The sequence below is a fragment of the Pollicipes pollicipes genome, unplaced genomic scaffold, assembly GCF_011947565.3.
Source record: "Pollicipes pollicipes isolate AB1234 unplaced genomic scaffold, Ppol_2.1 Scaffold_3447;HRSCAF=4054_pilon_pilon_pilon, whole genome shotgun sequence".
In the NCBI taxonomy this organism is placed as follows: domain Eukaryota; kingdom Metazoa; phylum Arthropoda; class Thecostraca; order Pollicipedomorpha; family Pollicipedidae; genus Pollicipes; species Pollicipes pollicipes.
Genome location: NW_023596297.1, coordinates 29,564,313 through 29,574,978, shown reverse-complemented (window position 1 = coordinate 29,574,978; position 10,666 = coordinate 29,564,313). Strand labels below are relative to the sequence as shown.

The 10,666-nt window shown below is 67.5% G+C and overlaps 1 protein-coding gene across 1 annotated transcript in view; it reads left to right on the top strand.

Moving 5' to 3' along the window:
• The first annotated feature begins 262 nt into the window (after nucleotides 1-262).
• LOC119092406 (ankyrin repeat and SAM domain-containing protein 1A-like) overlaps nucleotides 263-10,666 on the top strand; it is a 26,625-nt gene continuing 16,221 nt past the window's right edge. The window contains exons 1-3 of the mRNA XM_037215369.1: nucleotides 263-279; nucleotides 850-1,006; nucleotides 8,750-9,024. Of these exons, the coding sequence (XP_037071264.1) occupies nucleotides 263-279; nucleotides 850-1,006; nucleotides 8,750-9,024 (449 nt within the window). The remainder of the gene's footprint in view (nucleotides 280-849; nucleotides 1,007-8,749; nucleotides 9,025-10,666) is intronic.

The following is a 10,666-nucleotide window of genomic DNA, read 5'->3' as shown; positions in this document are numbered from 1 at the left end:
TTCCTTGCTGAAACTAATAATGTTTGAAAGCAACTGATCTTATCTAACTCATTAAGTGTAATGGAACAGCAGTAAGCGTCCGAGGCAAAAACACCATGACTTCATGTCATAATTTCAACTCATCTTTCGTTGCGTATTCTTGAAGATTTTGCTCTAAATTTGCTATGCCAAGTATGTTTCAAGGATTTCAGGCACCGCAGGTGGGCGTCTTGGTCAATGACATAAAGCCGGGTGCCTGATGTGGCCGGAGATATGACGTATCATGATGATCGCCGAGACGTCAGCGACACTGGCTTGTGATCGGGGAAACATGGGCACAGGCACTCTCAAGCTTTGCGGGAAGCAAGCTCAGGGACATTCAGGATTCACTTACAGTCTTGCAGTACCATAAACGTCACGTTCAGTTTTGCGAAACTTGGTGCACTAAGCACCTTTTGGTCTGCATCAAGAGAAATGGTATCTGGTACTCTGTAAATGTACTCTGGGGCTGGAATGAGTTGAACTTTCCGTCCCGGTGCAGTTCAACTGCCAGCAGAAGAACTGACAACAGCATAACTCCATTTGCAACGCATCGGGCATAACCGGGCTTCTGGCATGGGAACCGGTCCCGCTTATTCCACAAATTGCCGACTCTCTGGTTCAAGCCTGGAGCGGGAGAAGCGCCGCGCAGAGAGCTCGGGAGGGGGGGGGAGGCTTGGCGGCGACACCGCCCAGTAAATGAAATGGAAACCAGCAGGAAATGAACTGACGCTCGTGCCCTGACTGCAGGCGTGCCGTAAGCGACGCCGTGCTGACGCCGCCGGCGCCACCCCAGCGGCCGCTCCGCCTGACGCCGACCCGTCTCCGCAGGGAGGTGGTGGCACTGCTGATGGCCCACGAGGCGTCGGTGAACCTGGCCGACCACCGCGGCTCGACGCCGCTCCACCTGGCCGCCTGGACCGGCAACGTGGAGGTGGTGCGCACGCTCATCACGCACGGACCAGGCATCGCCAACGTCGACTGCGTGGTGAGTGGCCGGGCCGGGCCGGGCCGCCGGCGGTGTCCGTGTGGTGGGGTACCAGGCCGGCAGCGGGCCTCGTCCGTGCCGTGTATGCTGTACTCGCCCGTCCCGCTGCTGTTTGGAGGTGCATCTGCGGAATCGGACGTCGGTTAGAACGTTGGTTTGTGAGCGGGGCAAGCGGATAACTATTGCATGCGTTATCGAACGGAATATGTTGGGGCAATATCTGCGCTTGCTTCGTGTCCTCCCCTTTCAACAGAAGCCGTATAAGCCTGCATACGCTGAGTTGATAGGGCATTTCGGTATACTGTAGGTGGTGGTACTGTCTGCATTGTTGTGGATGACGGCCATGACTGTTGCGATATGACATCAGTGCACACACACAGCCTTCTTTATCTCCGTCTTTGTCCTGGCGCCGCCGCGTATCGATAGCAGGTACTCTCGGCCGGGCTCGGTCCCGCACATTTCCCCGGGCGTGCCGTGGCCGAGCCCGGCGAGCGCCGGGCCGCGGGGCCGCCGACAGGTCCTGCCGTATCTCCTCGTCGGCGCTAATAGCGCCGGACCTGCGGCGCCGGCCGGGTTCGGCGGCGGAGGCGGCGCCGCGGCCGGCTGCGTGCAGGCGCCCGGCGGGGCCGCGCTGTCGTGCGGCTGACGCGGCCGGCGGCTAATTTGCCGAGACGCGCGGTCGATGCCCCAGCGGGCGGGCGGTGCGGCTGCCCAGACGGCCGCGGGTCTGACTCACAGTTGATTCAGACCCCGAGGGCTCGACGGGGGGACACCGGTGTTGACCCGGCGCCGACGCGTCCCGGGCGTGGTCACAGACTGCTTGGCTCGCCCCCTCCCCGCTGCCGCCGCCCTGTTTTGGCTGAGGTCATCGGTCGCCGACGTCGCGCCGGGTGTTGCCGTGGACTGCCGAGATAGGCACGTGGTCAGGGCTGATTCACGCCCCGCTGCGACATCGAACCGTCTGCGGACGCGTCGGCTCCGGTTGGGTGGACAATGGTATGAGTCAGTTCGACGAGGCGGTGGTCAGCTGTCTGATATAGCCGCACGGAGGCCTTGGTTTAACCGCAGCCAAGGTCACCGTTCTCGCGTTCGTCTCGCAATTATATCAACTTCCTGTGGGTTGGCTTGACATCAGTCTCCCATATGAACATCAATTTATTCATTTAATTACCAAACGCTACCATCCGTAGGCGCAAAATAGCCACTGCAGTCGGCGCGCCCTGAAACACCAGTAAACAACAACAAACAACAGCCATCCATCGAAGTGGTGAGAGAGCCTCCAGTCCCGACTGGATTGTCCGTCCGCGTCGGGGCGCTGAGGGATGGAGTGTTACGGCCGCCCAGTCCGACGCTGGCCATGGACCGGCGCTGCTCCAGCGGGCCGCTTTAGAGCTAGCGGGCCGCTCCCGCTGGCAGCCCGTGAAGCGGGAGCAGCCGCTCGGCCCGGGCCCCCCGCCGGCCGGCGCGGCTCGAGTGAATCACCCCCGTCAGCTGATCGCTGCCGATGCCGTGTCGGCGCGGCCGGAATGCGCCCGCCTGGAGTGCGAAGTCCGCCGCCGGCCACGGCGCGTGCCAAGCGCGCCCGCCGGTGCTGGCAGGGGCTCCCGCCGCAGCACGCGTGCCCTAACGGGACGCGTGGGATCGGCCGTCTGGCAAGGAGACGCCGTCTGGCAACTAGACGCAGGAAACGGCGGCACAGGAGAGCCAGATATGGTCGATATGTTTAGTTGTTTTGAAGCAACCGGCCTGTGACGCGAAATACCATAATGTGAGGACGTTGCGCCCAGTAAAACTTTCAGAGACCGGGCGCAGTCCTGCAGGTTTTTAATGAAAAGTGCTGGCGCGAGCCGCGAGTCTCGGCGGGCAGTGTTGTGACCTGCGCGTGGTGTTTTCTCTCACGCCCTCCTGGCGCGGCGCCACCGCGTCGTCCGTTTGTCACGCCGCACACGCGCGGCTGACCGGAGCGTGCCAGCCCGCGGCTGGCGCCGGACGCGGCGACACGAGCCGTCAGTCCCGCCACACGGCCGTAATGACCAGGTGCTCCGCCCCCTGACCTCCAGCCGCCGATGGTCGGACTCCGGCCAAGCGAAGTGCGCCCTGCCGTCACCCTTGACCTCGGCCGGCGTTTTTGTGCGGGGCCGTAGCCGCTGTTGATCTGTTTTCTAATAGCGCTGGGAATGTCAGGCGGGCGTCGTCACCGCCGGAGCGGCCGTCACAATGCGGCCATTGTGCGCCGGCCGTCTGCTGCTCATCGCCGGGCGGTCGCGCCGCGCTCCGTCAGACTGAAGCGAGCGCGTCGCGCGGCGGCCCGGTGGCCCGAGGCGAGCCCCGCGCGCTCACGCGCCGCCCCGAGCCGCCGCCGCCGCTGTACGGCTGGCTCGGCGGCGGCCGCCGTCTGCCTGTCAAGCCGGCGGCGCGTCCGTGAACGGCGCGATCGGGTGGGCTGCAGCGAGCTCACTACGCCGACCGCCGGTGGTCGGACGGCCGCGACGCCCGGGGACCGTGACGGGCTGGAGCGGGCGCCGAACGGGCGTGATGGCGGCGCCGGGAGACGGCGGCGCGTCCGTGAGCGGCGCGGTCGGACGGGCTGCAGCGAGCTCACTACGCCGACCGCCGGTGGTCGGGCGGCCGCGACGCCCGGGGACCGTGACGGGCTGGAGTGGAGGCCGAGCGAGCGTGATGGCGGCGCCGGGAGACGGCGGCGCGTCCGTGAGCGGCGCGGTCGGACGGGCTGCAGCGAGCTCACTACGCCGACCGCCGGTGGTCGGACGGCCGCGACGCCCGGGGACCGTGACGGGCTGGAGCGGAGGCCGAGCGAGCGTGATGGCGGCGCCGGGAGGCGGCGTTAGCGCCTGATTAATGGCAGGGCGAGAGGAGAAGCGTGTCCGCGGCGCCGTGCGCGCCTGGGAACGCGCCGCCGTCTTCGTCCTCTGGGACGGCCCGAGCCGGTGGCTGCCAGGGCGACCGTGCGGTTCGGAATAGCCGCCGTCAGCGGCTGCAGCGGCGAACCTGACGCGGCTGGTGCAGGAGCGGTGCTGTCATCGATCGTGCCGTTGCAACGGGGTCGTCGGACCTGGCAGCGGTATGGTCTGGTCTGGTACAATTTTCGTGAATATCGCAAGTTTGATTCCCCTCGCGTCGAGTGCGGTTCGTGCGTGCCATGTGTCCCGGCGGGTCAGACCAGATGCTCTGTGTGATACGGTCGGTATGTGTACACGCCACACGTCAACAGGCGACTGCTCTTATCAGCTGCCCGAGGTGTCGAAACATGCCACGGACCATCCATCGGGCGTCTTATCGTGTTCGCATCTGGCCCAGGCGTGGACCCATCCACCGAGCTGGGCTAGCCTAACCGGGTTATAGAGCCATCCCGTCGGTCCGGTCCGGTCTGACCTGACCTGACCTGACCTAACCTGACCTGGGTGTCGTGCCAGGCCGCCAACCTGCTCAGATCTGCCTCGGGGTCCGGCGACGGCGCGGCCCTCGTCTTTAAACGCGAGCCGCCGGCCGCCGCCAGCCCTGTCTTCGTGCGCGCCTCGCTGGCCGCCGCCGCCGCCGCCGCGCCGTTGTTTACCCGACAGAGTGGTCACGTGGCCGGCCAGTCACGTGACCCACCGCCCAGTCAGCTGCCGGCCGGTCGACGGCGGTCCGGTGGCGCCGCTCCAGACGGGCTCGGGCGGCTGCCGGCCTCACGTGGCGGTCAGAGGGGGAGGGGAACTGTGCCGGGTCAGACACCTCGGGCAGATCCAGGTCAGGCCGCGGCAGGGGTTGGGGGGGGGGGGGGGGGGGGGCGGTTGATGATGGAATGCATGTGGGGTCTGGTGGCCAGGGGCTGACAGACTGGTAAGGTGGACCGAGCAGCGGAAGGTTCGGCGCAGCGTGTCGCGTAGATTCTTGCACGTGAACTGGGTACGCCATTGGCTGACGAACTTTGTAGAGCATGTTGCGCGCAGTGTGTAGTTACTAATTGGAATATCACCTTGTAAACAATTAGCTATTCTATCGTAAAAGGTTTTGTCAGAAATTCAGTTGTTGGGCAGTAGCGGGCTTTGGTTCATATTAAACACAAGAGTGGACCTTAGGGTTGTGATCACTGGCCTGGCATGGCTCTGTCTTAGTTCGGGTACAGGTCAAAAACCCGCCTTAACACGTATCTAACCTCAAAGGGCATATCGACTGGAAACAATGTGGGAACCAAGTTAGATATGTTTATCTGGATAAGTTGCCACCTGGTCTGGCTAACGTTCTATCTCGAGTGGATAGGTGGAGACCATAACCGTAAAGCCTTATCATGACTCCCCCACTGTAGTCCAGTTGTGATACCACAGACCAGGGGCCCATGACACGTGCCGGAGCGCGGCTGCTCAATAGAGCAGTCCTGCCGATCGGGGTCCACCTCCACACCGCTGCCGTCCTGCCTGCTGCTCGGCGCACGCTGCGGAGGCGGTCGTCCTGCCGTGGTTCGCCCGATCGCCTGGTGACGAGCCGGTGTGGCTTTGGCGCTGCGGCGTGGACGGCCGTCCTGCCGTGGATGGTCTGATCGCCTGGTGACGAGTCGGTGTGGGCCGGACGCCGCAGCGTGGACGGCCGTCCTGCCGCGGATGGTCCGATCGCCTGGTGACGAGCCGGTGTGGGCCGGACGCCGCGGCGTGGACGGCCGTCCTGCCGTGGATGGCCCGATCGCCTGGTGACGAGTCGGTGTGGGCCAGGCGCCGCAGCGTGGACGGCCGTCCTGCCGCGGATGGTCCGATCGCCTGGTGACGAGCCGGTGTGGGCCGGACGCCGCGGCGTGGACGGCCGTGCCGGGGCTCCCCCGCGGTGATCTATTGCCGGAGCGATCGGTCGTGACGCACCGGGCCGCGGGCCGGCGCAAATTGGAAACAGCGGCGCCGTCGCCGCGGCTGACGGATGGCCCGGGAGTGGCGCCGCTGCTGCCAGTCACCGCGCGCGGAGGACCGGGGACCGGTGGTGGTCCGGCCGCCCGGCGGCTGTTGTCGGAGGTCCGCGGTCCTGTCGTGGTCCGTGGCCGCGGGGATGGCGTTCGCCGCCCTTGTCCTCCTGTTCTGTTGTAGTAAGAGCTGGCGGCGCGATCGCGTCCACCTGAGGGGCCGAAACTGCCTCTTCGTCCAGCCGCGTCCCCCGGGGGCGCGGGGTAGGGCTGCGTCTCCCCGACACAGCCGCCTCCCCGATATCGCCGTCTTTCCGACACCGCTGCCTCCCCAACACAGCCGCCTTCCCGGTCGCGGCCGCCCCTCCCCCCGTCATAGCTGCCCCCCCCCCCCCCCGACACATCCGCCCTCCCGTCGCGGCCGTCTCCCCGACACAGCTACCTCCCCATCGCATCTGCCTCCCCGACACAGCCGCCTCCCCGATATCGCTGCCTTCCCGATACCGCCTGCCTCCCAGCACAGTCATCTTCCCGTCGCGGCGCCTCCCAGCACAGCGCCTCCCGTCGGCGGCCGCCTCCCCAGCACCGCCGCCTCTCTGTCGCGGCCGCCGCTGACCCAGTGTTGCCGACGGCGTCCGTCTGGGCCAAGGCCGACCGGCCGACGGTCGATCCGGCGCCGCCCGCCGCCGCCGGGAGAGGCCCGCTCGATCGGCGCCGCGCCGCCCGCCGCCGGCGACGCCGGCACCGCCGCCGTCGGGCCCGCGCGCCGCCGCTTGCCACCGGCCGCTAGGGACCGTTCCCGGCCGCCGGCGCTGCGCGAACACGGCCGTGGATTGTCTGTTGTCCGGCGGATGGGCGGCGTGTGGGGACGATGGCACTGGGCGACTACGTCAGGCAGTCGGACGGCCCCGGACGGCCTGCCTCCTGAGGCGACCATTGTCTGCGTGGCGTGGCTGCCTGCCGTCGCGAGCCGGCCGGCGAACGGCTGGCTCCGCTCCGTCGCAGCACGGACAGCTGTTTGTCCGTGGCGCGCCTGGCTGCAGCAGGGCTAGAGCCACTGACGGCTGACGGCTGACCGGCTGCGGGCGCTCCAGACCGGGTGGCGACGCCGGACCAGGCTGAAGCCGCTGACGGCTGACGGCTGACCGGCTGCGGGCGCTCCAGACCGGGCGGCGACGCCGGACCAGGGCTGGAGCCGCTGACGGCTGACCGGCTGCGGGCGCTCCAGGCCGGGCGGCGGCACCGGACCAGGGCTGGAGCCGCTGACGGCTGACCGGCTGCGGGCGCTCCGGGCCGGGCGGCGGCGCCGGGCCAGGGCTGGAGCCGCTGACGGCCGACGGCTGACCGGCCGCGGGCGGGCGGCGGCGCCGGACCAGGGCTAGAGCCGCTGACGGCTGACGGCTGACCGGCCGCGGGCGGGCGGCGGCACCGGACCAGGGCTGGAGCCGCTGACGGCTGACCGGCTGCGGGCGCTCCAGGCCGGGCAGCGGGGCCGGACCAGGGCTGGAACCGCTGACGGCTGACCGGCTGCGGGCGCTCCAGGCCGGGCGGCGGCACCGGACCAGGGCTGGAGCCGCCGACGGCTGACGGCTGACCGGCCGCGGGCGCTCCGGGCCGGACGGCGGCGCCGGACCAGGGCTGAATCCGCTGACGGCTGACCGGCTGCGGGCGCTCCAGGCCGGGCGGCGGCACCGGACCGTCTCCTTTCACAGCCAGTGGCTTCGTCCGCTGCCCGTTTCGCCAGGCTGCTGTTTGTCGAACGTCTCGCGACAGATGCCGACCTTTCCTGGTCGGCCGGCCGTGGTGCACGAGTCCGTGCATGCTGTCGTGTGAACCTCCCCGCCAGCGGCCCGGCCGGCGTGGCTGCCCGGAGGTCGATCTGTCCGTCGCCGTCCTGGCCGAGATCTCGCTGTCCGCGTGGTGGTACTCCCGAGCGGTGTTTCCCGGCAGTCGCCGGACCTGCCGGCGTTCCGCCCGTCTCCGGAGGTCCGGTCGGCAGGCTCTCTGGCTGGTTGGTCCCGGTGGTTGGCCGGGTGCTCGTTTCAGCTGGCCGGCGGGCTGGGCACGATCTGGGTCGCGCCAGCCGGGTGGCCGGCGTTGACACGGTGTCAGTGGTGCATGCGTCCCTCGCCGGCGGCCGGGCAGCGACAGCGACGCTCTTGCCGGGCCGCGGCTGCCTGGGCCTGCGCTCGGGTGGAAGCCGTGCCGTCAGTCGGGACCGAGATCCGTCGGGGGCGGGGGCGCGGGTGGGCTTCAGGTGTTTGACCTTGGATCCTATCTAGTCTGACTGAACACTGCTACGTATGTATGCTTCACGCTTGGGAAGATGGTCTCTTGTTTAGTTGTCCTCCCGTGTTGAGCCAATGACGCTACAATTTCCGTACAGTACTTACTTTAAGTTCTGACTTCCGTACAGTACTTAAATTGTACTTACTTTCGTCATTGTACACGGGTTCGTCACAGTCCCACATTTCCTTGTCTTATTGGCGATGGAGCATTTGTAACACCGACGCACAACATAAGGCGTTATGCCACCTTGAATGCTTGCAAAGCCCTTCTCCGTCCTTCAGCTCTTGCGTTTGTTTTTGTAGGACGCTATCGTATGCGTGCAGCCGCTGTCTGGAGTTGTTTGACGCAGAGTCTGCTGCGTCGGTGAGTTTGTCCAGCCGCGTGTTTCATCACCGCCGTTGAGCCTGCCCGTGTATCAGACGTCTGGCTCTGACGGCGACGACCGGCGTCATTAACCAGAAGCGCCCGGGCTGACCGGGTGTCAGGGGTGCCGGGCCGAGGTGCGTGCCGTCTCGCGGCGAGCGTGCCGTCGCCGGCGCTGACCTCTGCCGCGCCCCGCCCGGCAGAACAAGGACCACGAGACGCCGCTGCACTCGGCCTGCCAGTACGGCCACACGCCGGTGGTGCGGCTGCTGCTGGAGCACTGCTGCGACGCGGCCGTGCCCAACTGCCGCGGCGAGACGCCGCTCGACCTGGCCGCCCAGTACGGCCGGCTGGAGGCCGTCGAGCTGCTGGTGCGCGTGCGACACTCGCTGCTGGAGCCGTACCGGCCGGGCACCGCGGCCGGCGACGACCGGCTGCCGCACACGCCGCTCCACTCAGCCGCCATGAACGGCCACAGGTGCGCACGGCGCGCCGCCGCGCCGCCGCCGCCGCCGCCGCCGGCGACCGGCGCGGCGGCGGCGGCCGGTCAGGGAGCCGGGCATGTGGGGAATATCGACGGATCATCAAAGCGAGTGGAGAATGGGGAGGTTGAACATAGTGTATGTGTGTGTGGGGGGGGGGGAGGGGCGGGCATTAGGGAACCAGGAGGGACCGGAAAACGGATGTGTGGTGTGTCACTGGGTCAGAGTCATTACCTCGGGGTGTGTGACTGTGCTGTGACCTCCACGTGATTACGCTGGCATGCATTTTATCCGTACTATGGCATGAGACTCGTTATGTGTGTGCCCTCGCCCGCTCTGTCATATAGGCTGGAGAACACACCCCACACGCCACCATTCGAACCATACACCCATGAGCATCTTCATGCGTGACGGAATGCATCGCAGGGCATCTGCTTCCCCATATCTGCTACAGAAGTCACGCCTTATCTCCAGCACCGTGCCCTTCCCTTCCATGCGCCTGTAATCACCGCCTACCCCACCTGACTGCGGCCGCAGTAGGACTGACCTGCACAGCGTCCCACTGGACCGGAACCTCTGCCGTCCCGACGCTAATCCGCTCCCATTATCACAGCTCATCACCTGTCAGTTGGGACCGGCCGTGGCTCGTTCCGCCTAATATGGGCGCCGGGCCGCGCTCGTGTTAAGGCCGGCTGGAGCGCGGCGGCTCCTCCACGCGCCGCCGGCGCCGGCCGCTCGGCCGAGCGGTACGGCACGGCGGCGGAACGGCAGCACCGGAGCGAGCGGACGCGTTGTTGCGGCGTGATTCGGGGCGGTTACGCCGGCTGGGAGGCGGCGCGGCGCCCGCACCATGACCCCGGACGGCGTCGGTCGGCTGCTGCTCACCGCAGCGCTTCCCCCCACTGTCTGGGGAGGGGTGGCCCGCCGGCGGCCGGGCCGCGCTCCGCCGAGGGCGGCCGAGATGAGTTTGTGTCATCGATCCTGCCCCGGGGCGGGGCCGGAACGGGCGATGGACGGCGGGCGCCTGGGTCGGCGCGGCCGGCTAGAGCACACGGCCAGGGCCTGAAGGCGGCCTTTTCTGGTCTGGTCTGTCTGGTCTGGGTCAGGTCTGGCCGTGACGCCACGGACTGCGGTGGGCAAGCTCTGCGGTGTGTCGCCAAACCTCTTCCACATAAAGCGCCACACTCGGCACAGTCAGATCTAATTATGGACATCGAAGTATAGGGTCGGAGGGGCTTTGGACCGAGACCGGCTAACGTCTCGCAACGGGCCTGGGTCATCACACGGCGTTGCGGGCTCAGTGACATCACGTGACCCCGTCCCCCGAGCTCCGAGCTCCCTTGATCAGCGGTGGGCGGGGCGCGGGCGTGCCGCGGCGCCAGGCTGTCACGGACGCCAGCCGGCCGGACAGCCCGGCGTTAGGACGCTACCTGTCGGACGGCGGCGTAACGCCAGACGACGGCGCTTAGCCAGCCGGGGCGTATGGCGGCGCCAGGTGACGCGCCGCGCCGGGACGTGTCCGGCAGCTGTCGGCGCCGCCGCGCCGGCCGTTAGCGCACCGCCGGCGGCTCCTTCGGGCTCCTTTACGCGGGGCCCGCCCGGCGACGGCGGTCAGGCGAGTCGGTTCGGCCGCCGCCG